The following is a 27,996-nucleotide window of genomic DNA, read 5'->3' as shown; positions in this document are numbered from 1 at the left end:
AATAAATAATGCAATAAAAAAAAAAATAATTACCATTTACATGTATATAATGTATATACATAAGTAAAAAAATACATGGCACGAGTACAGTACATAAATATATGAAATATAGAACTTTTTTTTACGCGCGCAAAAATAAAAATGTAAACGAAAATAAATTAGTTTAAACAAGTTAAACATATGAGGAATGAACCCAACTGTAATTTAATATACATGCAAAGTAAAAAATTTATGAATAAAAAAAAAAAAAAAAAAAAAAAAAAAAAAAAACATACTCAAACGAGGGCGAAAAAACGTATATACATTTTATATACCATTTATTCCTATTTATTATATATGAAACACATATATTTTTTTAATTTTCTTACCTCCCTACCGATTTGACCAATTCAGCATAAAAAAAAAAAAAATAGTTTTATATTAAATTCTCATCTTCATTCTTTATAGTACAATTTTTATCTCATCTCATCTATTCAATTTTTTTTTTTTTTTTTTTTTTTTTTAAGCGTAAATGCTATACCATACAAATACCTCTTCTTTTTATTTTTTTTATAAAACACATAAATTACATAAGTTGAAGTGAAAAACATTATGATTGAGTGAAGCATAAAAAAAAAAATAAAAAAAATAAATAAATTAAAAAAAATATTATGTAATAAACGGCTTTATGAGAATGTGTCATTTTTTATATATTTATCACGTTTTGCTCATGTTCATTTTTCTTTTTATCACATATATTAGTATAATTATTGTTCCCCTTAAAAAAAAGGGACTTTCCAACCCCCCATAATCACGCTGTACATATATATAATACATATATAACATATTTAACATTTATACGTCTGCATTCAAATGGAAGATTTTGTTTATTATTCATTTCAACGAAATAGAACATTTTCCTTTGTATGAAAATCTCGAAGAAAAAAGAAAAAAAAAAAAAATAAATAGTTCCTCCTGTTGTATGTTAGCAAACGCAGTAGAGAGAGAGAAGAGTAGCATGCATTTTTTTTTTTTTTTTTTTTTTTTTTTTTGAGGAAAAGAGAATAAATAATAAATGGGTACATATAAAACTCCACCCCAATGTTAATAAATGTAAGCAATTGATGAAGGACTAAGTGTATTTTCAGGAGATAAATTGAGTACCACGGCATGAATGAATAAATAAGTAAATATATGTATGTATGTATATATATATATATATATATATATGCACATGCATAAGTTTACGAAAACATGAAACAAAACAGCTGTGTGAAATTGTATGTATCAATATATAAAAACAAAAATATAACCTACGCGTACCACACGTATATGTAAAACGCATTTACAAATCACATACATTTGATGAGAGGATTTTAATGTACGTACCGTACCTTTGCTTTGGAGGAATATGCGTATGCATATTTGTTTTTACACTTATATGTGTATATGTGCACACACATATATGCATACATATATATATGTATATATTTTTTCTGAACTCTTATGTAATTAATGTACATCCATTAGGGGTTTAATTGAGGGAATTTGTTTCTTACTTGTTATAAAATTCCCAGTTTTTTCGTCAACTTTTTCATCATCATTACGCCCAATTTTACATAGGCGTTTTCTTATATGTTCTTGTCTATCATATTACGTCTATCTTTTCGCCATCTTTACCCCTTCTTTTTCATGTATGTTCCATTAATTTCGACGCATTTCCCCTTCTGCTTTGATTTTTTTGCATTTCAGCTTTACATTCTTTCCAGCTCAATTTCACCGGTTAGCTACATTTAGAGTAAAATAAAAGGAAAAAGAAAAATAATAAGAAAAATAAAAAGAAAGGAAAGGAGGAGAAAAAGGTGGATAGTGCATACGCCAATCACATGTGCTTCGTTCCCACGAATACACGGCAGCATATTGGTACATGTAACGAATATACGCACGTGCATAACTTTTGTTGTGTTTTTCGTGTATATATATATATATATATATATATATATATATATATACATGCACGCACATCATCATCAAGTAATTTCATGTTTACGCGAATCTACATATATTAAACATCTCTTTTTTTCGACATATTATACTATTGTTCCTGAAAATTTTTGTGCACACATATCAAGGAATTTGTTTTCGAATAAGGGATTTATCATCAAAGGGAATACATGTAGGGAAAAAAAAAAAAAAAAAAAAAAAAGGTATATCATATGAACATATACTTTCGTAGGTATTACAGGAACAAAACAATTGTCAGCGTATAAATGCAAGTGTCGTCGTAAGGATTAGTGCATAATTGTGGTTTAATTCTAATACAAGAATTGGGTATATATATAGCTCCAGGATTGTGTATATATTTATATAAGTGTTTAACAAAATAGGGACACTACTGTTTAATATATCACCTCTCCCCTACCTGTTCGAAGGAAAAATTCCAAAAATTCTCAAGAGAGACCGAACGAGAAACGTTTCTTTAGGCAGCTGTTATTTCATTTCCCGTGTTAGTAGGCAAAAAAAAAATTCCCCAAAAGGTTTGAGTGAGTCGGTTAATTTGCTTTTATCCCAAAATTACGATGCATATGTATCACTCCCCGCCTCCCCCCCTCTAGCCGTACATGCACACAGGCACACTCACCACACCTCCATCTATAGATTTGTATTGTATATATTATTCTGTTTATTCATTCTTACCCTACATTCCTATTTATTATTTTTTATGTTGTTCCTATAATTTTTGTTTTTTTCATTTTTTTTTCCTGCACGAGTATAAGCATTGGAATTATATATGCACACACAAAAATAAAATAATAAAATAAAAAAAAAATCGAAATTTAAGGCACGTTTGGATAGATACTCAAAAATATACACGAATAGACCATTATTCCAATTGTTACACACGATCGAAATAACGTTTTTTTTTTTTTTTTCTTTTTCTTTTTTTTTCCGAGTTGTGTGTGTTGTGTGGGTGGGGGGAACTCATTTCCCAAAAAAAAAAAAATATATATATATATATATATAAAGGCAAAAATGATAAAACAAAAGAGGTCTTACACGCATGCCAACCATGAAGGAGAAATAAGCAACAATAGTGAGGAGGAAAATACATTTAAAAGACCACGAAATGAGAGTGCTAGTAGCAACAGGTCATTCGGAAGTTATAATGATGATGATAATGGTAATTATAACGATAGCTATAACGATGGCTATAACGATAACTATAACGATGGATATAACGACAAGTATAACGACAATGATGATAGAATAAATTATTCTGGTAGTAGTGGGATAACTACAGAAATGAGAATCCCCTACTGCCTTCTCTTACCAAATAGGGCCATCGGATTTGTTATTGGAAAATCGGGAAATAATGTCCGTGAAATTGAAAAAGCTTGCGGGGCTATCATAAAATGTCAAAAAGAATTTGATGTATCAGTTTACCCACCCCCAACTGAAAAAATACTTACCATTTTTGGAAAAAAAGAAAATAAAAAAAAAGCATTAGAATTAGTTTTAGAAAAATCAAAAAATGTTATGGATTTTCATGAAGAAGATGGAAAAGAATCGATTGTTATAATTGTACCTACTAGATCCATACCAATCATTATCGGGCAGAAGGGATCTAAAATTGCTGCTCTATCTGAAAAATCACAATGTGAAATTAACGTTCATAAGGATGATGTTCCAGGAATTAAAGATAAGGCTATATTTATTAAATCAAAAAAAATTGGAAAAATTATTGATTGTATAGGTATCATTTATGATCTACTAGAGGATATTGTTGAAAATGGTATTCTTTCCATGTATGAATTTCCAGGCGTTTCAAAAAATGGTTCCAATGGCCCATCTGGTACTGTAGGTTATAATCCCTTAGTAGATGCACCTGGTGGAAACACTGGAGGAGCAGGAGGAGGTTCTATGAACAACAGTAATGTTCCAATTAGTGCAACAGGAAATATGAACAACAACATGATGAATAATCACAACGGTGGTAGTGGTAGTGGTGGACCTAACAATCACTACGGTCCCACGAATAACCATTTCCACAGTGGAGGGAAATACATGAAAAGAAATGATAATTCGTATGAAAATATAGGCAGTGATGATTATGACAACTTCTCGGTTCCGAAAGAAAAGAATTTGCTATTGCACAAATTTGGAAAAGAAATTAGCGCTTGTGTTATTCGTTTTGTTTTAGATGTGGAAACTACGGCTTGGATTATAGGAAAGTCTGGATGTCATATAAAAGAGATAAGAACCATAACAGGAGCAGGTGCAGTAATAGTGGATGCACCTGATAACATTGAAAATGTAAAAACATGTGATCGTATTTTAACCCTATCCGGGTCGGCGGAAAATAAGTTTAATGCACTAAAATTAATTGTAAGACAAATGGAAGAAAGAGAAAAAAACATTAATCATCCAATGCGTATGTTAGTTCCAGGTAAGGCAGCTAGCTTTTTAATAGGTAGAAAAGGATCAATTATAAAATATATAACTGAAATGTCAGGTTCTCAAATTCAAGTAGCGAAAAATAAAGAAAGTGAAAATGAAAAGCTAGTCTTAATTAGCGGTTCACCAGATTCCAAAATTTTAGCCTCTATCTTGGTTCTACAAAAATTAGAAGAATACGAAAACCCGGCCATAGCAAGGGAAGGGTTATTAATTCCCCTAAATGATACTTATTTTAACCCAAATAATAGTAAATATACAAATAATAAAAAAGGAAATAACAACAACAGTAATGGTAATAACTATAATAATAATAATAACAACAGTAACAATAATGCATTACCCAATAAATCTCTGAATAACAATCATCAAATTGGTATGAACGTCAACGATCGTTACTTCTCTTCAAACTCTATGACAAATAATAACTATGGTAGTTCGGCACATAATGGTAACACTGGTTTTAATTCAACCAACAACCGTCTTGATAGTCGCTCGAACATCCACCCAAATCAGCATTCTAATAATCTTACCAATAATCGGTATGTAAACAATAAAGAGGATGGTATCCATGTTCCTATGAATAATTACCCATACGATGACATTAACATACCTAATAATAATAATAGCACCAATAACAATCATTCAAACATGAATAATCAACAACTTAGTTCACTTAAAAATCCAAATGACATGAAAGATAAAATAGAGAAAATGTTCTTACAACAAATATATAAATCTTTTCCCATTTCTTCACTACCCAAAATATTATCTATCACACAACCATACACCATTGAATTAAACATGCCTGATGTATATTTGGAAACATTTGATTCACAAAATAAAAATGGAAAATCATTAATAGAAGAAATTATTGAAAAGTCTGGTTGTAATATATCTATATGTACAGATTCTAACGATTCTTCTTCTTACACCTTTATTCTCTCCATAACGGGTTCACCCCTTGCCAATTCTATTGCCATTCTTATGATTCAGGCCAAAATATTTCAATTCGATTGGTTTTGAGATTATATTTATGTACTCTCATATATAAAAGTATATATAAACGTCGGTGTGCTTTTTTTTTTTTTTTTTTTTTTTCCCCTTTCTATTAATAAACACACTAGAACACACACACACCTCATCATTCCCAATTTTGGAAAAAAGTTATTTCAATTTTATATCTAAAAATCATTTTTATATCTAATTCCGATGTATGTTTTACTCCTTGACTCATCTCTCCCTCTTTCTTTCGTACCTTACTTATACACATATCCCCATTTTTTTTTTTTTTTTCTTTTATAAAAAGTATTTCCCAAAGGTGTACTGTTTTTTTTTTTTTTTATTATTTATCATTATTTTATTTTTTTTTTTTTTTATCAGTAGTGTTTAACTTTTCTTCAACCCGGAAAATTAGCACAACTTATATTATGTGTAGACGGTTATGCCATTGTGTTACCATTTTTTCAAAAAATATTTTAATCTTAAAATTTCAACTTGTGGGATAAAATGAATCCCTCATTTTGACTGTCTCACGACTTAACTGCTTAATTTTTTTTTTTTTTTTTTTTTTCTCATTTTTATTCCCTCGTGGTACAGATATAAATTTACCACAATAGGAACATTATCTATGTGTATTCTGTCGAGTACTACTTTTTATGCACACAGAGCAGAAATTCATTTAAGAGGCAAAATTTTACAAGTTTTTTCAAAATATTTAAAAAAGCTATAGATATATAATTTAATAAAGCCATAAACATAAGGTAATAAAGTCATAAACATAAGGTAATAAAGCTGTAAGCATAACTTCATAAAGCTACAAACTTAACTTCATAAGGCTGTAAACATAACTTCATAAAACTGTAAACATAATTTAAAAAACCTTTTAACAACTTCTTAACAAATGTTATATGTTCCTTTTCATACTCAACATCCACAAAAATCCAGGTGAAAACATAATGTTATGCAAAGGTGTGCTTCCAAATGAGGAGAGAAAAATATGATACAAAATGGACAGCACAAAATCCGATCTTTACCCAAATGAACTATTCTCCAAATTCCGGTACATACTTTGGTTGTATATAAACTGAGTCTCCACCAAGTCTGTACAAATGTTGAGGAAATGCATTATATGGATGTTCTTCTCCATCTGGCAATTATGTTTACATATTGTATAATGATGCAAATTCTCATTCTTCATTTCAAATTAAACAGTGCCTTCGTTTTTAAAAATTCATGACTCTAATAGTGAAAGAATTGGAATACACAAAAAAAAAAAAAAATAAAATAAATATTTTGAAAAAAAAGACATTTTTCCGCATTCGGGTGTTTAAAAAAATTGAATGGGCACTTGGATTAGTGCGGTTCGAAACGTTCACGCGATTTGTGTGTATCTCGTATGGATTTCATGATCAGTACAGTTGTTGTTGTTCTTCTTCTTATTCTTTTTTTTTCTTTCTTTTTTTTTTTTTTTTTTTTTTGTTTCCATTTCAAAATTTCTACCTGTATGAGGTGCATTTTTTTCTTTGCAGGGCTTCTATAGTCTTTAACCACCGTGATGTTGCTACAAGTTCGGGCAAAAAAGGAGAAAAACGGCAGAAAAAAGGGAGAAAAAAGGGAGAAAAAAAATGTTTTACGTCCCTCTGAAAATGTCAAAAATAAGACTTAAAGTAGGAAGGGAAACGTATTAAAGACAAGTTTATGCAATATCCCCCATTGTGACAACACTTACTAATAATCAAAATTGGATATTCCATGGTTCTCATCGAAAATTCGCAATTTATCAATCTTATTCGTTTGTGATGAGTACATGTCAAACCAATGCCTCAAATATGAAATGGCATATGAATCACCTTGAAACTGAAAAGGAGTGGAGAAAGAATAAAAGTCGTAGATTGTTTATGTGAAAGTAAAACATGTATTTTGAAATGTACATAAATGTGGATATATAGAACTGTGTTTCCATTTTATTGGAACATAAGATAACAGTTCTTTTTTTTTTTTTTTTTTTTCCCTCTCCGTCTCTCTCTCTATCACTCTCTTTCAATATTTCTTTATCTATCTCTCCCTCCTTGGATTCCTTACATGACCCATGGCAAACCTCTTCCTGCATTTAATCCACCCAACTATGAACATGCGCTTGGCAGTTCTGTACAGTTCATCGCAAAAGACGTTTCCTTCATCTGTACACAAAAAAAAAAAAAAATGGAGAAACGGAGAAATCATTGCATTGTCATAACATGACGGGGCCTCGTGTCCATAGTCCTAGATGCAAGTAAAGGCAGCTGATCCATCTGGATCCAAACATTGTCATGACAGGTGCACTTTTTCAAACGAACCTTCAAAAAAACCGTTTATCTCAAATCTGAATTTAGATTTCACTTCATGAAAATTTGTTATGTCATAATTTCTTTTCATTTCTTCCCTTCTCACTACAGGTGGTTTATATTTGCGAAATCCGGTTACCTGTTTGATATATGGGGGAACATGAAAAAAAAATATCAAAGGAAGAAATGTCGAAATGTATATGTTGAATAGGCAAAAAATTCATATTTGCATCTTTCATTTCGATGCTTTGTATGTATGAACTTGTTTTTTTTTTTTTTTTGGCTGCACATGGAGGGAATGTACATTTTTTTCAACTCTCTTCTTGTCATCCCAGACACACAAATTTGGATATGTACATATAAGTAAACAGATTCTTTGTGCCACATTTTTATTTCCAACCTGGCGATTCAGTATATCGAACTGCTTGACGAATTCTGGATGGCCCTTCCTTAGCTTTGGTTCCCATTTTTGTCCTTTATCTAGTAATAAATTTTGCCTGAATAAAAAATGCGGCTTTTTATGGATTGACAAATTAAGCCTACTTCTAATCTTCTTCGAAACTGGGGTTGGGATCATTTAGCCAGTATATATACATGCAGGTCAAATGTGGGATGTACATGTCCGGGTTCATCGAACAAAAATTAAACACACTTTGTTGTTTTGGTGCTTTCTTGGCTGACTGTCTTGGTTGATTCTCTTGGCGAATGCATAACTGGCTCTTTTTCCAACTACTTGAACGATTAATTCCCTCGCTCATTATTTGATGTGTCGACAGGGAAGAATTCCCCAAAACATTACTCCCTTTGGCGACTCGGCAGTCATCAAATTGTTTTTCCCAAGAACTTCTAAATTACTTTTGGGGAAGAAAAAAAAAAATTAAATAAAATAAAATATACGTGAAAAATAATATTCCAAAGATGTTCTACTTTTCTAACAGTTTCTCCTCCACATGCAAAGGTATCTTAAGAATATATGTATATATATAAATGTATTTACATATATATGCACAATACAAATGTGCATCGTGACTGTTGATGGATATTTTTTTTTTTTTTTTTTTTTTTTTTTTTTTCCACACTTTTTTCTCCAACTTTTTTTTTTTTTTTTTTTTCCCCCCTTTTTTTCTCCCATTTTTTTTTTTTTTTTTTTTTTTTTTTTTTTTTCCACATTTATTTTTCCAATTTTTTTTTTTTTTTTTTTTTCCACACTTATTTCTCCAATTTTTTTTTTTTTTTTTTTTTTCCTACACATAGTTCTCAATTTTTTTTTTTTTATTTATGAGTAAGATAATTCGAAAGAAAAGAAAATCTGATAACTAAATTTCACGCATTTTCTTTATTTATTTTTTCCGCCCACCTATAGTAGGAATGTAAAAATAGGTTATCATCTTTTTCTTTTTCCCTCACCTATAGTAGGAATGTGAAAATAGTTTATCTTTTTTTTTTTTTTTTTTTTTTTTTTTTATGTATAAATCACTTGATTAATAAGTCGACATGCTACATTTGGGGTTAATCACCAAGTCGACCAGTCGACTAACCGCTAAATAATAACATACGAGCGTGTCCATTTGATGATCAAACCTGGATATTTGGTGACCCACCCCTTAATATAGATTAAAAGAAATAGGTAAAAAATAAAAATGCCTACATAATGCGCATTCCCCTCCACAGAGACGCACATTATTAGTCATATTATGTCATGTTATGTCATGTTATGTCATGTTATGTCATGTTATGTCATGTTATGTCATGTTATGTCATGTTATGTCATGTTATGCCATGTTATGTCATGTTATGCCATGTTATGTCATGTTATGCCATGTTATGTCATGTTATGTCACGTTATGCCATGTTATGTTTTTTTTTCTTTTTTTAATTTACTCCAATAAAGTGTATATCTCTTGAATGACAAGAAGATTGATTTGTAATTTTTGATGACAAAAGCAGAACATATACGAGATCCATATATGATGAAAAACCATTATGTAAACTTTATGAATGAGGTTATTTGGCACATCCACCGCACCCCAACCCCTTCACTTGACTTGAGCGTGAATAATAATTATAGTCACAATTCCTTGTATATTATAATTACCCACACAACTTTGTATAGACAAAATGAACGATTCAGTTAGTAGCCCGGTCAAGGCCACGTGTCGAGACATGGCCTTAAAAAGTAGTTTGCATTCCTTCACGTTCAGTTTGAAAGATTTCGATATCGCAGGGTTTCTGGTAAAAATGTGAAAGTGAACTGGAGTTAACAAAATGGGACATTTTATCTCGCTTGAAAAAAAGAAAGAAAAAAAAAAAAAAAAAAAAAAGAGATAAAGAGAGACAACTTTTATCTTCTATAAAACGAGAGAAAGTCCTACCCGCTCTACAAAATTGTACTTATAGATAGGCATGCTGCATGGAAGTACTGTATATCAGTACGTAACTGAGTCTCCCTATACATGCATCCTTTTCCTTTATATATATATATTTATACATTTTTCCGCTCCTTTTCAGGGAGATGGGGCCCACGGAAGTGTATTCCTCGCCTGCGAAAGGAGAACAAATTTCATTTGTGTCTTAAAATGTATATCAAAATCACACCTTGTGAAGTAATCTATATAATTTAATACATAGTAAACATGGTAGTATGATCATGCCATTGTTCATTCTTTCAATACACATCCCTTGACCAACTGTTCATACACTGTGCCTCCAAACATTTTTTATCCATTTTTAAAGGAGTACTCAAGAAGCTTTGCTAAGAAAGGAGATAGAATTGCAGGCTCATTTGAAACACCCCCACATAGCATGGTAAGATAGGGGAAGAAAAAAAAAAAAAAATCTCATAAAATTGCTCCAAATTGTGACGAATTATTTCATCTACTTCTGGACCTTATAATATGTCCACGCGGACAAACGATCGAACAAAAATGAACCCAAACCCCATCGTATAAAAAGACAAGAATTACTATATGACCAAATGTATAACTACTACCCCTTCTTACACCTGCAGTATGTATACATGGTTCCACACAAGCAGCCATGTATTTTTCGTAATGGAATATTGTTCTAATGGTGATCTTTTCACTTACCTAAATGAACATGGGCCATTTTCTGAGAAAAGAGTAGCCGAAATGCTCTTCGAAATTATTTGGGCTATAAGAACATGCCATGATAAAAGAATAGCACACTTGGATTTAAAACCAGAAAATGTATTAGTCAATCATGAAGAGAAATGTAAATTAGCTGATTTTGGACTATCCGCACATATAGGATCAAAACACAAAAAAAAAGGAATATCACATTATAGGGGAACACATGATTATTGGTCACCTGAACAATGTGCTAGACATCAAAAAAAAAAACAGAATTTTGGAGAATTTGATCAAAAAACAGACATATGGACATTGGGAATATTAGCATTTGAATTAAAATTTGGAAGACCACCATTTGGATCGACTAATGAAGAAAGAGAAACAATTATTATGAACAGAATTCAGGAATATCACTGGAGTCAATTATTTTGTGAAAAAGTTAAACAAGATTTAATTGATAAGTTATCACCTGAGTTTAAGGATTTCCTAAATTTATGTCTAGATAAAAATCCAAAAAAAAGACCAACAGCAGAATCATTAATTCAACACCCATTTATTTTTACGCACAACAAAAATAGGCCATGTATTAAATCATATGCTACCCAACCAAGGGGTAAACAGGGCCCAAAACTTAATCACAAAGGATTTAATGAGCAGGATGGTTCGTTCCTCACTCCCATTTGGTTCCACAACAAGGGGTAGCTCACACGTGAAGTGAATTTGAGGTGAATAGAAGCTGTGTGTTTGTGTGTGTGTGTGATATAGAATAAAAGGAGGAAATGAAAATGCCAGAGAATATACAAGCAGAAGGAGCAAGGCGGAAACGGAAGACTGGGAGAATAAATCTAGAAAGGATTATTGCTGCATCATTAGAATGGACGCCCGATTCTCTTTTTTTTTTTTTCGTATTTTTTGATTTTTTTTCGTTAATTTGGACATTTTTGCCGTTTTTGCTGTTTTTTCCATTTTCGCCATTTGCACCCGTTCGCCCATTCACTCTTTTCGTTTTGAGCCCTTTTTTTTTTTTTTTACTTCGTTTTTTTCAACTCGCAAAAAAAGATGAAAAACGAAAATCACCTGCACGTTGTTACAACCCGTTACATGTTGAGGAAAATTCGAGGATTGAATTTGGGATTCTTAATGTTGACCCTAAGGGACGTATGATTATATACCAGCTATAACATTCTGTGTAAATGTGTTCATACGGGATTTGTGATCCCTCTGAAATTGAATCTAACGAAAATTGCAAACTTATTATTTTTCTATTTAAAAAAAAAAGAAAAAAAAGAAAAAAAATGTGTGTTAAATCTCATCGTAGAAACTTACACAGAGTTATTAAAAAAATAAATAAATAAATTTACGCACCAAGGGGGTGAAATATGTTGTTCACTACACTGCAAGACGAGGGGATAAAAATGATGTCAATTAGTGGCAGATGAAGGAAAAAAAAAAAAAAAAACGCATACAAGCATACATATATACATACTTACATACGTACGTACTTGCATACACACACATGCACAGCGTCACCTCCTCGGGGCGGAAAACTTTAAAGCGCGAATAGATGAATATGCCATGAAAATGTGAGAAAGAGAAAAATTAAAAATGCTAACATGTCATGATGCTATAATTTTAGACTACCAGAATTTAAGATTTCTAGGCGAAAAAACACCGCGGCCACCACTGGCACTACCACGGACCCATCTCATATATTAGATATGGAATTTTTGAACTCATCGAAATGCATTTCCCCATTATTATTTAAGTCCATAATGCTAAATATACGTTTCAGAGTTTCCTCATTAAACTCGTTTTCAAATTCCTTCGCTGCTTGGATAAAATTTTTATTCGATACATAACCCTTTTTAGTAGTATCAAGTAAATTAAACAAATTTTCCATTTTTTCCGTTGACTTGAACTCATTTATGTCACAATTAAGAGAAGTGAGGAATTCATCTAGACTTATTGCACTGCCATACATATGAAACAAATCTAACAGATTGTCTGCAATGTCTTTGTTATGACTCGTGTGAAGAAATTTCTGCAAATTTTGAATAGTAACATATTCATGTTTATTCTTTTTTATTTTATTAAAAATATATTCAAGGTTACTTATCTCGTCAGAATTCAAAAATTTGTAATTGCTTTCTTTTTTTATCTCTCCTCGTTCTTCTGCTTCCATTTTCCTTTGTCTTATTCATGGAGTAAAAATATTTCTACACACAAGGTTTTGTATTTACAAGATTTAGAACTATGCACCTTTGGGAAAAAAAAAAAAAAAAAAAAAAAAAAATACTTCACTCGATTTAAGAAACATTTATGTGTCATTCACTGTACATTGGAATAATTAGAACATAAATATGCCTCTTCTGAAATGCCATAGACATCCTCAAATTTTAGTTCCTGTTTGGAAAAAAAAAAAAAAAAAAAAAATGAAAATAATATTAGGGGGAAAAAAAAAAAAAAAAAAATGAAAATAATATTAGAGGGATAAAAAAAAAAAAAAAAAGGTCAGCCCTTGTTACTATATATCGCACATATAGTGCTAATGACGTGATGAAAACGACAATCCTATTGATCGTGTTCATGTGCGTATGTGTGCATGCACGCATGCGTGACAAATGTAAGCAGATCCAACAAAATAACATTCATTCAGATATGTCCATTCAATGGAACTGGAGGGGCATCTATGAGATCCCCGCAGGTCTTCAGAAAAGCCCACCTTGGATTCCAAGTACTGGTGTATATGTGGACGAATATCCTCATACGTGTGTTGGAGAGAAAAATCAAGCAATCGATAAACCAGAAATTCTACAGAGAAAATTAAAGAAGGAGTTAAATTCTCCTTCTTATCTAACTTCTGAATGTGTATTAATAGTTTTTCCAAATTTTGCATATCATCGTGTTGATGAAATTTTATAGACAAAATAAGACAAGTAGCGGCATACAATTTCCGATTGGTTTTATGGACATATCCCTTAATAACAAGTCTCTCAAAAAAAACCCATGCACAAGAAATTGTCGAAATATCAATTTCAGGAATATTATGAATTAAATTAAACAAATCAATTTTTAAATTTCGTAGCTTTGATAATGTTAATGATTTATGAATCCAAGGATTTATTTCATTAAATAATTCATTTACTTCTTCTTTTAATTTTCTAGGCTTCACAAATGGTATAATAGACACGTTATACCCCTGTAAACACATAACAGTGTGATGTTTTCCCTGTTTAAAACGTGGATTAAATAAACAAAAAGCATCATATTTATGATTACTTGGAACTAACAAATGTTCATATGATATTCCTTTCTTCCTTTCTTTCTTTCTTTTTCTTTTCATTTCTTTGAAATCTATATTTTCTTTCTTTTCTTCCTCCATACTTTGCACTTTACCATTCCTCATCGAGAGGCTGTTACTACTGTAACCATTGGATATGAAATTTTTATTTATGTTCATATTTTTACCTCCATTTTTATTTTCTTCATCTTCTTTGTGATATTTATTTCTTATATTGTCTTCATCACGCATTTGTTTTCTTTCCTCCTTTGTAAAAAGGAATTTTCCTCCATTTTCTTTATAACTCCAAAAAAATATCAATCTCTTCAAAAAGTGAGTAATTTTATTCTTGTTATCTCTTTCAAATGCATATTTCTCATCTTCAATATCAAAATTTGGTACTTTCTTCTTAAAAATAGATATCGAATAATTCACGTTAGTTGAATCCTGGTAAACATTTTCGTTATAAAATTTATATGATAGACACATGGTGTGTGAATTCTGGTAACAGAGTAAAATCTTCGTTCCTTCATTGTTCACGTTGGATAAAGGATTGTAAATGTTTTTGTTTACTTCCATTTCTGAGTATCTATCCACTGCTCGTGTTTCACTTCTAAACTTGTCATTCCTTCTTGTGGTATTTCTCCCGATAACAATGTCCCCATTGGAATTCTCATCATGACTAATGCTCTTCTGCCATAGTACTTTGTTGCTATGTTCGTTAAGGTAAAAATCAATATGCCTTTCCTTCTCAGAATTATTTACTTCACTATCTTTCTTGTCATCCGAACTGGACTCACTGCTACTACTGACATCGAAAATGTTGCTCTTAGTTTCAATAACTGTATTCAGAAAATTTTTCGCATCTTTGAAAAAATCCTCATAGATGGTAAAATATTGGGGTTCCTTCATTTGTACAGAAGTAAAAAAAAAAAAAAAAAATATCCCCCGATTTTATATCAATTTCATTTGCTGATTAAGACATTAGCTTCGACACCTTAACCCATCTATTCTTCACTCTAAACAACTACGTCCCTAATCAGGTTTCATTGTGCAGAAAAGGAACATTTTTACACAAAAAAGAAGATAAAAAAAATGAGAAATAAAATAAAGTGAAATATAATGAAGAGAAAAAAAAATAAAGTGAAATAAAATAAAGAGGAAAAAAAATAAAGTGAAATACAATGAAGAGAAATGAAATAAAGCAAAATAAAATAAAGAGAAGTAAAATTAAAAATTCACTCCTCACGTGGGAACAAAAATGTGGTACTTTTAATAAGATTAGCTTTCCATAAAAAAAAAAAAAAAAAAAAAAAAAAGAATTATTCAATACACACTTGTTCAGACCTATAGATTTATAAGCACCCCTTCAGCTGTTATAAGAAATATTGTTTAACACATATTAAATGGATAGAAAAAGGGAGGAGGATTGATAATATCCCCGATAAGTCTTTTTTATTTTTTAAGACAATTTCTGTTCTATTTTTTCATATATCTGTTTTCTTATGCTTATTACCATGTTCACCCATTTCTGGGTGTCAATATTACCAGTTTGCACTCATATAAAAAAAAAAAAAAAAAAACGATGATAGAGAAAATACTGCTCAAGAAATAATTCTCGAGAAAATACCGATTAGGAGGGGGGCATGTAAATCACACGCAAAAAAAAAAAAAAAAAAAAAAAGGCAAAATAAAAATTTCCAATACAACACTCTAGAAAACACACCAACTTGATGGACATCCCAAAGTAGCAGAAGATGAACTCTTCACTACACTTTCGATTTTCCTAATTGCTTTGTATGTGTGTGAACGTGTGTTGTCTCGTTAAGCGTATCCAAATTGCAGAAAGGCAGGAGCAAAAAGAGGGGGACAGCGGCGCAGAGTGCAATGAAATAAATTGGAGAAAAAGATGAATGCCAAGAAAAACAATAACAACAACGACAGGAGCACATAAGGTGATGCAAAAGAAAAGTGTAAAAGTGGACTGCACTCGACATATAACCATGATCAACCGAATGGACTAGCGACGCTTCTCATGGCAGCTTTGGAAAAACTCGTGGGGAACATTCAAACAAATTCGAAATAAGCCACAGAAAAAAAAAAAAAAAAAAAAAAAAAAAAAATATAAATACATCCATACATGAATCTTCCCACTAAAGGATAAAAAATATTTTTAGGAAACCTCTTCAGAAAGAAATAAAAACCTTAAGCTCTCCAAGCACACGTTCTAAGTCTCTCTTACTGCCTATTTTGCTAAAATATAATTTATGCGTGGAGCTGAATTCCTTCTTTATTAGTTCAGTTATTTCATCATGTTTGCTGAGGTACATATCATTAGGTACACAGTTAGATTTGGTATGCTTTAAATAGTTCTCATCAAAAGAGAGGGATATAATTCCTTCAATTTTAAATTGTTTAAAAAAACGAAATTGCTCAAAATAATCACTCTTATTATATTTCTTCTGTATAATTGGAAATCCTGTTATAACTACATTATTGTTTACCTTTTTTATTTTATCATTCAAGGATTGAAAAACTCTTTTAACTATTTTTTTATCATCTACAATACTGCCGCTTTTGCTGAATCCATTTTGCAACTGTTCCCCTGCAAAATACATTACACCATTTTTTATCTTTTCCTTTATTACTTCTTCACTCACGAGATGTGAAGTACATATAGATGTAACATTTTTTAAATGTAGACATAGCAAAGAAGACAGATACAATTGTAAGTTCTCATTTTGTGGAACAAACAGAATCATGATTTTGGGACAAAGCAAATTGTCTATATTTCTTGGTATTTTTTTGTTTATATAAATGGTTGTCATTTCCACATCTGTGTATTTTTGTGAAATCAGGCATTGTATCTCTTTCGCCTTTTTGTTATACTCGCGCATTTTCTCCGTATCTTTTGAACTTCCTCTATTTTCGTTATCTGCTCGTGTTTTTTCACTCTCTAGTATATTTTCCCCTTCTCTCTTATCATTTGCCCCCAGACCATTTTCCCCCAATCCATCTGCTTCCAATCCATCTGCTTCCAACCCATCGTTTCCCTGACCCTTCAATAATTTTCCATCTCTTCGGTTTACTGTTCCCCATGTCTCAACAAAGTCTCCCTGTCTGCCCTCTAAGAAATCAACATCCGAATCTCCACTTGTGGTACCCCTCGAAAGGACCTTTTCTCCATTAGAGGCAGAGGTGAAATTATTGATATTCGCAACCGAACCGTTTTGAAACACCTTATTATCATTTAAGGCCATAGAATAATTGGAAGATGCTGTAAACATTTCCTCTGCTTCTGTGAAGTGGATAAACTGAATAACCTTTTTACACTTAATAAAGCGAGAAAATTTGTCAACACCATTTTCATACACATCGTTCCAAAGTGGTACATCACATAATACAATATTCGAAAATAAATACTTACTCGAGTTCTTTGTAACTTCCTCTAAATATGTTGCATAAATATCATTTATCGTTTTTTCTTTTTCTTTTTTTAGACCTTCAACAAGCTTTTTTATATATCTTTCTGATTTTCCTTCGATGATACAACTAAACTCCTTTAAAACATCTTCATAAAACAAACAATGAAATAAATCTCCATATTTATCATCCTCTTCACATTTACTTTTTATAAATTCTTTCATGTCACAAATGTCTGGTGCATAGTAGAAAATTAGCTTGGGCTTAATTCGGTCCTCAATTTTTTTCAAAAATTTTTTTTTTTCATTGTAATTAACTTCTATACATTTTTCTTTACCATTTTCCCATAAAAGGTTCATACCAGAAACCTTATCTTCGCCTAAATTTTTTTTTTCCTCTTCTACTTCATCTTTTTCCATTTTTGTATCTCCATTTTCTTTTTTCACACACTCTCCCCCTTTGATGCCTTTATAAGTCTCTCCTTCGGATACAACTTCGCGTGCGTCCACATCAAGTACCAAGAGATTCCCTCTACTGCCGAAGTAAAATAACATTCCTCGAAGGGGAGACGAATGAACAGAAGAAATGTCAAGCATGTCAAACTTGTCAAGATTGCCCATCTTGCCTTCTCCGTCCTTGTCTGCATCCACCCCTGCTTCTATCCTTGCCGCTATCCCACTTGGCACCACCAACATGCACAGCTTTACGTCAAAAAAGAGTTCCAGTTTTCGGTAGTCTTCAACCTCTAAATAACTTGGAAAACCAGAAAACACAAAATAGAGTGCATTAATTGTGGAAACGAAATTCTGCATTTTATTTATTATTTCATCTAACGTCTTAGAATTATTATAATTCGGTTTATTTTCCATATACACCTCATCAAGCAGGTGTCGCATGGAATGTCGTTCATCACTGGGTGGTGGTGTACCATTTTGATGACTCATAAAATTCAAATCACAAAAAGCAATGCTGGGATATTGATATTGTAAATATAATCCAATAAAATCTACGTTCTTAGGAGTTAAATTAAAAATGAGAATAACTCTCCTCTTTATCACGTTTAACATATCGAATAGACGATGAACATTTGTAGACGGATCTTCTGTTTTATTTTTCATATTAAATTGGTAGAAATATTTCTCTTTAGCCATATTTTTAATTCCTACTATTAAATCTTCACCACTTTTACAACCTGAAGACTTTTCTTTTTTTTTTTTCTGTTTGTTATTCCCAATTTGAAATAAACCCTTTTGTGTCTCCCTCCATTCCACATGTCCTATATTTTTGCCCACCTTAGAATTAAAATAAAAAACTATTACCTTAGAATTTGTCTTAACTTTTAATATTTCCACTTGGTGCTTGTTAAAGGGAAAATTACACAAAATAAACTTTTTATGATCCTTACTAATTAGAGAATTTAATTTTCCAACAAGGAAGGAGAGTAACATAGTCGAGGAAGAAGATGAAGAAGAAGGAGGAGAAAAAGAAGAGCAGAAATTATCTTCGATCTGATTTATTCCTATATTCTTTTTCATTTTCTCCTCATTAAATAATCTAGCATGGTCAACAAAACAATAGTTATAATTTTCTACCAAAAAATCAATCACGTTTGTCATATCATTCCTTTTCACATTAAAAAGGATAAGTATCTCATTTTCAAAATTTTTAACAAATTCTGCAAAGAAGTTTTTCTTGTTTCTATACACCAATATTTTTCCCTTATTCATGAAGTGCTTCAGGAATGCATTAATGCTGCGACTGTTGGAGGTGTTCCCTTTTCCTTCCTTCATCCTGAGCAAGAGTGATAAAAACGAGTTTTCTTCTTCGTCCACTTCTTCCACTTCATCTGCTTCCTTCACTTCTACTACTTCTGCCACTTCTACCACTTCTTTCACTTCTACCACTTCTTTCACTTCTTCCACTTCTTTCACTTCTTTCACTTCTTTCACTTCTACCACTTCTTTCACTTCTACCACTTCTTTCACTTCTTTCACTTCTTTCACTTCTTCCACTTCTACCACTTCTTTCACTTCTTCCACTTCTGCCGCTTTATCTGCAGAAGGCACGCGCGCCACTTCCCCCATAAGGAGTAAGCAAAAGGAAGTTTGCACTATGTCTTCATCTGCCAAATAAGCCGAATCTATGACAGTAGAAAAACCAGTTAGTATGTAATTATTGTAAGATTTATTTTTGTCCAAATTCTCCTTCAAAATTCGTTTTATTAAATCTACCGTTAACATTTTGTATTTCTTTTTAGCGTATTCTATTTTTTTCCCCAGCAAAGAATTTTTTTTCTCTTCCTTTTTACACAATTCGGTAATATTTAAATTAATATAACCTAACTTTTCCAGATGTTTTATAATTTTTAATTTGTCCCTATCATTATCCTCATCAATCAGTGTATTTTCGACTCCATCTTCAATATCTGGTATGATGATAATTTTTTTTTTTTTTCCCTTTCGTTGTATCTTTGCTTCATTATCTGGTCCCCATAATGTTTTACTCAAAGTAATTGCTTCGCTCATTCCTTCTCTTTTATTATTATCTTTTCCATCTTTGGTACTATCATTTTTCAAATTGTTCATGCCACACTGATTATTTTTTCCCTCTTTGTCTTTCTTACCCCCCAGTGCTTGTAGATTTCCTAATTTTCTCTCCATTTGCTCCTTCTTTTTTATGTCTATTTCGATTTCTTCCCTCTTCTGCCTGAACCACTCGGTAAGCCATAATATAGCTGAATCTTCAGTCGGTTTTAATTCACATATGTTGGTTAAGCATTCTAACAAAATATCCCTTAACTTGATATTTTCTTCTTCCTTCTTAAAATGTGTAACATTTTTACAGAATATAAAGTTTTTTACCATATCAACTGTAATCGATTCATTATATTTTTCAAAATTAAAGTACTGTTTAATTAATTCATTCATTTTCTTTTTTTCCTTTACAAATATAATATCATTATCATTATTGCTAAATATACTCCTAATACTATTAGGTCTTTTTATTTTCGATTCCTTAACATTCCTTCCTCCCATTAAATAATGCAAAGAGGTAATACAATTCATTCTTGAAACGATTATAATTATATACTGCGTTTTTTCATTAACATTTATATCTTTTTCATTTCTATCCTCCATTACATTTTTTAAAACAATTTCATTAACCGAAATTAATTTCTCTTCTAACACTTTAAATCCGTAATCTTCTAAGTACACTCTGAAATTATTTAATTTTTCTGGATTAAATATACTCTTCTTTATTAACAGTATACTATTTTCACAGTTAAAGTTTTCTTCTCCAAAAAAGAGGTTTATTTCTTTGTCTATTTTGTCCTCATTAGGCGTATGCTTCATTGCACAAAAAAAAAAAAAAAAAAAAAATACGGGGAAGGAGAAACGTGTATATTGTCGAGATCCCATTTTTATGGAAAACCAGTCAGATGTCATATAAGCACAAATATATTGACAACAGATCGATAAATAGACAGGATGAAGGACAGAAGAAAAGATAAGGATAAACATTGAAAAAGACATAGTGATATGCATGCATGGGGAAAAAAACACTTCTTCCATTGCCACAATTTTCATTAGGTAGATCTTTTTCCATGTTCCTTTTTTTTTTTTTTTTTTTTCTTTTTTCTTTTTCTATTTTTTTTTCAGTACCACGGCATTCCTCATGGCAGAAGTTCCATACTTTTTCTTTAGGCAACCTTCCGGCATGTCATGAAAGCAAACCATAGACGAGCATGGGCCGCATAGAATTTTCGCTAAGTTTATGCAATTCTTTCCCTCTATAATTAGACAAACTAAGAAAAAATAAAAAAAAAAAAAAAAAAATTCAATAATAAACAAAGTTGTGCATTCATATAGACTTGAAATTTTCCTTTTACACATACAATTTAATATTCCTATTCACATATCCACTTGTTGATTAATTCGAGAATTTCGTTTTTTTTCTCCCCTCTTGTCCAACCTATTCCCTTCGCAGAGGTCATAAATTGTATTAGATCATCATAGTAGGGCTATTTGTAAAAGAGGAAAAGAGTAAAAAAAAAAAAAAATAGAAAAAAAAATGATACATATTGTATGCGTATATACAACCATGCGAAAATAGGTTTGAATGTGCTTCATGGAATTCCGGTTCATTCATCCACTCGCGTTACCTTTCCAACAGAAGACTCGTACAATTTATTCGCCCTCTCGACAGATAATATCCCCCTCTTCACAGAAATGATTAACAAATTGAAATTCAAAATATCGTTAATTATGTCGCCTATTTGATTTTGTTCTATTACATCTGGTTTTAATATTATCAATGTTCTTTCCAAAAAATTGTTGTCAGTTGGAGGGAAAAAATAATTCAGATCTCTGCTCAAATACCAATCATTTTTGCTAAAATAGAATGGAATATTTCTGCATTTTAAATTGCACTGGTATTCTAAGCTGTCAAAAGGATGTCGAAAAATGAAAAAAAGAAAAAATGAAAACTAAAATTAATTAAATAACAACCTAGTAATGTGGAGCAGCACAAAACGATACAAATTTTGTGCATGTGTTCATATGTACAAGTGTGCACTCTCCTAAAATACCATCATTAGATCAAATGTGAAATTTCACATTAGTCTAGTATCTAGTCTATGTCACTACTGCAACTCCCAATGTAAAGTAATACATCCACCGGTGTGTTCTAGAGGTACTGGGAGCTAACGCTAATGTAGGCCTACACGCGACCATATGCATATAAGGCATATATGTACATGTACATATATATATATATATAACCATTCGAAGTAGTTCTCATCCTTTATCAAGATAGACGTGCTTTTAATTAGAGAATTTATCTTCGCTCGTGTATCTCCGTCGATATGCTCTACCAAAGAGATAACTGATAGCCCACTTTCTACATATTCATAAAACTCGTTTATATTGCTATACTGATCAGGCTTATCGTTTAATATTGTTTTTATTTCATTCTTTTGTAGTAAAAATCCGGGTATGTGAGGGAGGTTTGGAGAGAAAAAAAAAAAAAAAATTAGAAGTATAATTAGAAGTATAATTAGAAATAAAATGGATCCTTATAATGTTTTTTATTCTTTTTAATAGATGTAGAAAAAACAAAGGTTGTCTTTTCTATTTTATGAACTATTTTTAGTTGTGTCTTCTATTTTTTATCCATTTGGTATACACAATATTAGGTTATTTTCCTAGCATTCATAAATAAATCTTTTGTTCCGTTTACATGTTTTGTCTATTCGATTCGTCCCACTGCCTAATATATGTATAAGCGCATAAGCGCTATAGTTAATTTTTTTTTTTTTTTTTTTTTTTTTTTGCATTAGTTTACTTCTGTTAAGTGTACTTTCTTCTTTTTTAAAATGATAAAATTTTTATCTTCCAGTTTTTCTAGCACTTCTTCGTCCTACATCGCCGTAATATATGAACATGGAGGAGAACGTATATATACATACATGAACATATCTTTATTTGATAATAGGGGAAGTTAACACTAAGCATATTTAGCCGATACACATATGATTGAATATGCACACATGCATGCATATACATGTTTTTTTTCCGTAAGCCATTCATATATTGCATACAAAAACTACATCAATTTGCCTCATAATTGCTTCTTGTATTTGTTACTTTAAAATTACTGGTAACATCTGGTAATATAATGAAAATGCATCTTTCGTCTTTCATTATGATTCAGCACTTATAACGGTAAAATAGGCGAAATGTGTATAAAAGTATTGTCATTAGACTATGTACACTACTATGAAAATATGTATCCTCTTCTTAAATAACATTATTTAACACAGTTCTTTTTCATGAATATGCGTTTAAGAAAAAAATTATAAATAACGCTACTTAATTTTTTTTTTTTTTTTTTTTTTCTATTATTCATTTGCTTTTTTTATTATAGAAAAACATTTTAACAGTATTTTAGACATTCCTCAAAATTTTATTAAATACAAAGTGTTTCACCAAATAATTAAAAAATTTTTATCTGAATGAGGAAAAAAAAAAAAAAAAGGTTTAATTTATATTTAAAACAAAAAGACTGCTCTTGGAGAATGCTTATTAGTGATGTTCTTCTTCATATCGAAATTTCCTTCTCTTAATTTGTTAAAAAATTATGCCCTAAAAAAAAAAAAACATATAAATATATCAAATAAGATATAATAAAATAAGGTAAACTAACTTTTATTTCCCAATTATTATCCCTTTTTTACTAGAAATTTCGATAAAAATCTGGTTCGTTTTTGCTGAGGATGTCAAATGTATGATTTTCTAGCATTTCATATATATGTAGCATGTGTATATATTTCTCTAGAATGTGCATATATTTCTCTAGAATATGCATATATTTCTCTAGAATGTGCATATATTTCTCTAGAATGTGCATATACTTCTCTAGCATGCTAAATGTCCGCTATCTGATGTAATACAAAAATTCTCATTTGCTAAATCTAATAGGGACAAATGCCATACAAGTTTTGTTCTTCCAAATAACGAAATTTTTGAATCCGAGGTAACTCCTTAAAAAGTTTCCCTATATTTGCAATATGAAAAAGGGACAGTCATACATATATATATATACATATATGTGTACATGCGTGCATATCTACTCCCTCTTAAAACCACATTTAAAATAAATGATTACATGCTCATGCACCGTTTACACGGTCTAATCCAAAACATCTGCAGTGGTTCCATGATTAATATGTCTACTCAGTTGGGTAAATTATAAAAGTCATGCCTTTCAAGTACATATAATATTTTGACAAGTTATCAAAAGAAAAAAAAAAAAAAATTCAAGTAAAAGCCTCATATTTTAACATGTTCTCTATGTTTCTCATTTATTTTAATAAATACACAGTTATAAATACATCTTAAATTTTTGCATTTCCCTGCTCAGAAAAAATAAAGAAACTGCGGGTATAAATAAAAAAGTTCATTAAAAAATAGCTTTATTCCCATATCTAAATTTCTTATGTTTTTATGTATAAAAATTATCAATGTATTCTTTGTTTTTCTACAACTTGAGAGCAAAAGAAAATGGGTGCATTTTTTTTTTTTTTTTTTTTTCTAGCTATTTTGTTGTGATCTCCTAACTATAATTAGCTAAAATATAGAGTAGGGTAACATTTTACCTGCACAACTGTTTAAATATGTCAATGGATATTTTTTCTTTTTTAATTCTCATGTACAGCTAAATTTTTGTTACATTGGTTATATATTGTACCAGTAAATAGACACGGTTATATAGCAAATACCTGTTTTTATGTAGAGTTGTAAGCTGAATGTTCATAAAAAAAAAAAAAAAAAAAAAGTGTACATATATGAACACGCACGCATGCACATAAGCACATTCACATATGCTTGTTTGCTTAATTTTTTTTTTTTTTTTTTTTTTTTTTTGCACACATTTAGCCCAGAATGCATTTCTCAAATGTGGAATGCACACAATATGCACATACAATGTAGGCTACTTAAATAAATTACCCATTTACGAAACAAAGAGTCTTTTTTTTTTTTTTTTTTTTTTCATTTTTTTGAATATAAAAACAATGATGTGAAATGAAACTGGTGGTAGTTACTTTTTCATATTGTTTAGCATATGTACACTTTTCAATCTACACAAATCAAGGCTAAAAAAAGGATTAGTTCTAAGTCTCATTTTAAATTAGTTTATGAAAATGCTCAAACTTCAGTGTACAGCATTAGCAACTCCTTTTTTGGTTCTTAGCACATGTGCCAAGTGTTGTCATTAATTTTACCCGTTTATAAGTTAATTTTGTTCTATTATTTTATTTTTGTTATTTTGTGGTTTTTCTTTCCCTTAAATTTGTTGTGGTTCCCCATTTTCGTTGCAGAAATGTTGTAATAGCAGTTTGTTGAATACGAACAGTTCCTATTACTTTACTAAAAAAAAAAAAAAAAAAAAAAAAAGAGTTAGGATTAAGCTAGTGTGCGCATGTTGTGCATATAAGTACACATGTATACAGGTGCATATATATACACACATTTTTATTTCCTTTTTTATTCCCCCCTTTTGTATCCAATTTTCCCGAATAATCATAAATACAAAGCAACGGATAATAGCGCATTCAAAAAGCTTGTTAAAGTAGGTGGACTTGTCATCTTGTCCCATTAAATGAATAAAAAAGTTTAGCATTGCAACGGTTCCACATTTGTTAATTACATGCACATGTACACATACCCATGCTCATCGATTCCAATACACATCCAGGAATTACGTATGTATATTTTAATTAAGCTCTTCGAATAAAGCCCCTTTCCACTCCATTCGAAGTGACAACTACTCTCATTTTATTTTTCACATACATAACAAACTGGCATCAATATGGATAACTCCTCTATTATAGCTTCGAATGAAAATTTCCAATTTCAAAAACCCGTTATTTATAAAAACAGGGCCAGAAGTCTCATACAACAAAGTAATATGATCGGTTCAGAAAACCAAAATAAGGAACAAGGTAATGGAACAAGCATTAGAGACAAAATTAAAAGACTCTTTTCAAGTAAGCATGATCAATCAATAAGAGATTTTCAGAAAACGAAACTTACAATGAATAAATGCCTGCAGAAACAGGAGCCAAATGATACAAGTATAAATGAATTTACTCCTACTCATAATCAGAACATAGAATGGCAACCAGTTTATCATGAAAGTTGTAAAATAAAACTACCAGTAGATGAATATAAAACGAAAATATCTATGCCAGATGAAGTACTTGATGAATGGGTCCTTAATCAAAATAAAATTTCTCAACATTTATTGGCTTCTAAAATGAACAGTACGGAAAAAGGTTGTAACGATGATTATGAGACTTCTGACGATGATAGTTATATCGATGGTGAAGGTCATCACAGTGATTCGAAAAAAAGTTCGAGTGGTAATTGTATTTTCAATAAAAGTGCTTCAAAAAAATCATGCATGCTTAACAACGAAAAGGAACCATACTCCAAGTTTAAGTATTACTACAACTATTATTTGGTAGATGAATATTTAGAATCCTTGGCAGAGTCTCAAAATAAGAACCTCGAAGCCACTGGACTCGATGAGCATGGTCAACTCTATGACAATGTGAGTTTGAATGTGAAGCCGATAATTGTATCCAAGGAGAGGCTAGAAAATGGAGTCCCATATGACCCCTCCAAATTGCTCAAGTAATTTAAGCGAATACATGAAGTGGTTAGGAAATCAGGAATCATTCGCACACTCTGGATTAGTTGAAGTTACAGTGGAGAAGTTTTGCAGTTGAAAAGTCTTACAACTGATTACCATTGCAGATGTCCCCATACACTCGAATCGCCACTCATCCTGAGGGGACAATATACAGAATGTTGCAATCATGTAGAAGAGCAAAAAATGATATGTTTTTGTTCTTTATTTCTTGTATACCTTTGAATACAACTTTACAAAAAAGGAAAAAAAAAAAAAAAAAAAAAAAAAAAAAAAAAAAAAGGTGTTAACACCTCGATGCACTCTATATGTTTGGTCTAAAAAGTGAAAATTTTAATTTCATAATTATTATGATACTTGCATATGAGCAAGTTATTTACATTTGTGCGTACTGAGAAAAGTTTTTTTTTTTTTTTTTTTTTTTTTTTCTTGCACGTGTCTATTTTTTCTCTATCTTCAAATATACTGTTCCGCAACCTACGTAACCAATATTACGTAAATATTTCAGTTATCTCATTTTGTGTTAGAAATGTATTCACATGTGAACATTTTAAAACTTTTTCCATGCATCCGATTGGAAAGATATCACATATGAAAATTGTTAGAATATTCACTAAATTAATTTATTTGAATGATATCTGTCTAATTGCATTTGTCAATTTGATCTACTTAACACTTTTGCATGCACATGAATGTTGTTACTATATGTTGCTCTTTTTTTAACGTGTAATCATTAATATGATCCCATTGTTTCATTTTATACATAACTTTTAATCAAAATTTCATCATTCGTTAGATGATGATTTCGTTTCGGCTATTCTTTTGCATATGGTTAAGTACTTATGCAATGTGTTAAGAGTAAATTTTGTTCATTTTTAATAGGGATAGACGTGGTTCTTTTCACTGGATGAATCATTTAAAAGGTGTTATTTTTGCTACAGTGGACGTGCAGAGGTTTAGATAAAAAGAAATAGGGGAAAATATATATATATATATGTAGCAAGCACTAAAAAAGAGAGGTACACTTAAAAAAAAAAAAAAAAAAAACTCCCTTTGCATGTGTTCCTGTACATACACATCAGATTAACTGTATAAAATAAAACTTCTGCATATGTTCCTTCTTCTTTTTTTTTTTTTTTTTCTTGCATAGAAGAAAATTTCTGTTGCAGCACAAAATATATCGACTTGCTATGGAAAAAATAAAATGAGAAATAATGGGTGTTGATAATGG

General features: G+C 30.7%; 7 protein-coding genes across 7 annotated transcripts; 3 read left to right on the top strand and 4 right to left on the bottom strand.

Annotated features, from left to right (window-relative positions):
* Window positions 1–3,012: 3,012 nt before the first annotated feature.
* On the top strand, window positions 3,013–5,460 carry PGO_114230 (RNA-binding protein; the record flags this gene model as incomplete). The annotated part of the gene is made up of 1 exon (XM_028688757.1): window positions 3,013–5,460. The coding sequence occupies one exon, from the start codon at window positions 3,013–3,015 to the stop codon at window positions 5,458–5,460; it is 2,448 nt and encodes an 815-aa protein (XP_028544558.1).
* A 1,170-nt stretch (window positions 5,461–6,630) lies between these two features.
* PGO_114220 (hypothetical protein, conserved) lies at window positions 6,631–8,337 on the bottom strand (the record flags this gene model as incomplete). The annotated part of the gene is made up of 6 exons (XM_028688756.1): window positions 6,631–6,675; window positions 6,937–6,997; window positions 7,166–7,293; window positions 7,519–7,616; window positions 7,773–7,899; window positions 8,161–8,337. 6 exons carry the CDS (start codon window positions 8,335–8,337, stop codon window positions 6,631–6,633), a joined length of 636 nt encoding a protein of 211 aa, XP_028544557.1.
* A 1,541-nt stretch (window positions 8,338–9,878) lies between these two features.
* On the top strand, window positions 9,879–11,551 carry PGO_114210 (serine/threonine protein kinase; the record flags this gene model as incomplete). The annotated part of the gene is made up of 4 exons (XM_028688755.1): window positions 9,879–9,992; window positions 10,269–10,363; window positions 10,494–10,565; window positions 10,768–11,551. 4 exons carry the CDS (start codon window positions 9,879–9,881, stop codon window positions 11,549–11,551), a joined length of 1,065 nt encoding a protein of 354 aa, XP_028544556.1.
* Window positions 11,552–12,554: 1,003 nt separating this feature from the next.
* Window positions 12,555–13,031, bottom strand: PGO_114200 (calcium-binding protein; the record flags this gene model as incomplete). Its single annotated transcript, XM_028688754.1, has 1 exon — window positions 12,555–13,031. The coding sequence occupies one exon, from the start codon at window positions 13,029–13,031 to the stop codon at window positions 12,555–12,557; it is 477 nt and encodes a 158-aa protein (XP_028544555.1).
* A 146-nt stretch (window positions 13,032–13,177) lies between these two features.
* PGO_114190 (cyclin dependent kinase binding protein) lies at window positions 13,178–15,041 on the bottom strand (the record flags this gene model as incomplete). The annotated part of the gene is made up of 2 exons (XM_028688753.1): window positions 13,178–13,252; window positions 13,572–15,041. The coding sequence occupies 2 exons, from the start codon at window positions 15,039–15,041 to the stop codon at window positions 13,178–13,180; spliced, it is 1,545 nt and encodes a 514-aa protein (XP_028544554.1).
* A 1,274-nt stretch (window positions 15,042–16,315) lies between these two features.
* On the bottom strand, window positions 16,316–23,254 carry PGO_114180 (nucleoside diphosphate kinase; the record flags this gene model as incomplete). The annotated part of the gene is made up of 7 exons (XM_028688752.1): window positions 16,316–20,899; window positions 21,215–21,357; window positions 21,525–21,573; window positions 21,715–21,994; window positions 22,334–22,524; window positions 22,896–22,970; window positions 23,198–23,254. 7 exons carry the CDS (start codon window positions 23,252–23,254, stop codon window positions 16,316–16,318), a joined length of 5,379 nt encoding a protein of 1,792 aa, XP_028544553.1.
* Window positions 23,255–25,922: 2,668 nt separating this feature from the next.
* On the top strand, window positions 25,923–26,753 carry PGO_114170 (hypothetical protein, conserved; the record flags this gene model as incomplete). The annotated part of the gene is made up of 1 exon (XM_028688751.1): window positions 25,923–26,753. One exon carries the CDS (start codon window positions 25,923–25,925, stop codon window positions 26,751–26,753), a length of 831 nt encoding a protein of 276 aa, XP_028544552.1.
* Window positions 26,754–27,996: the final 1,243 nt, after the last annotated feature.

Source organism: Plasmodium gonderi (genome assembly GCF_002157705.1).
Source record: "Plasmodium gonderi DNA, contig: Chr11, whole genome shotgun sequence".
Taxonomy (NCBI): domain Eukaryota; phylum Apicomplexa; class Aconoidasida; order Haemosporida; family Plasmodiidae; genus Plasmodium; species Plasmodium gonderi.
Note: the sequence above shows the minus strand (reverse complement) of the source record. Positions and strands in the feature narration are given on the sequence as shown.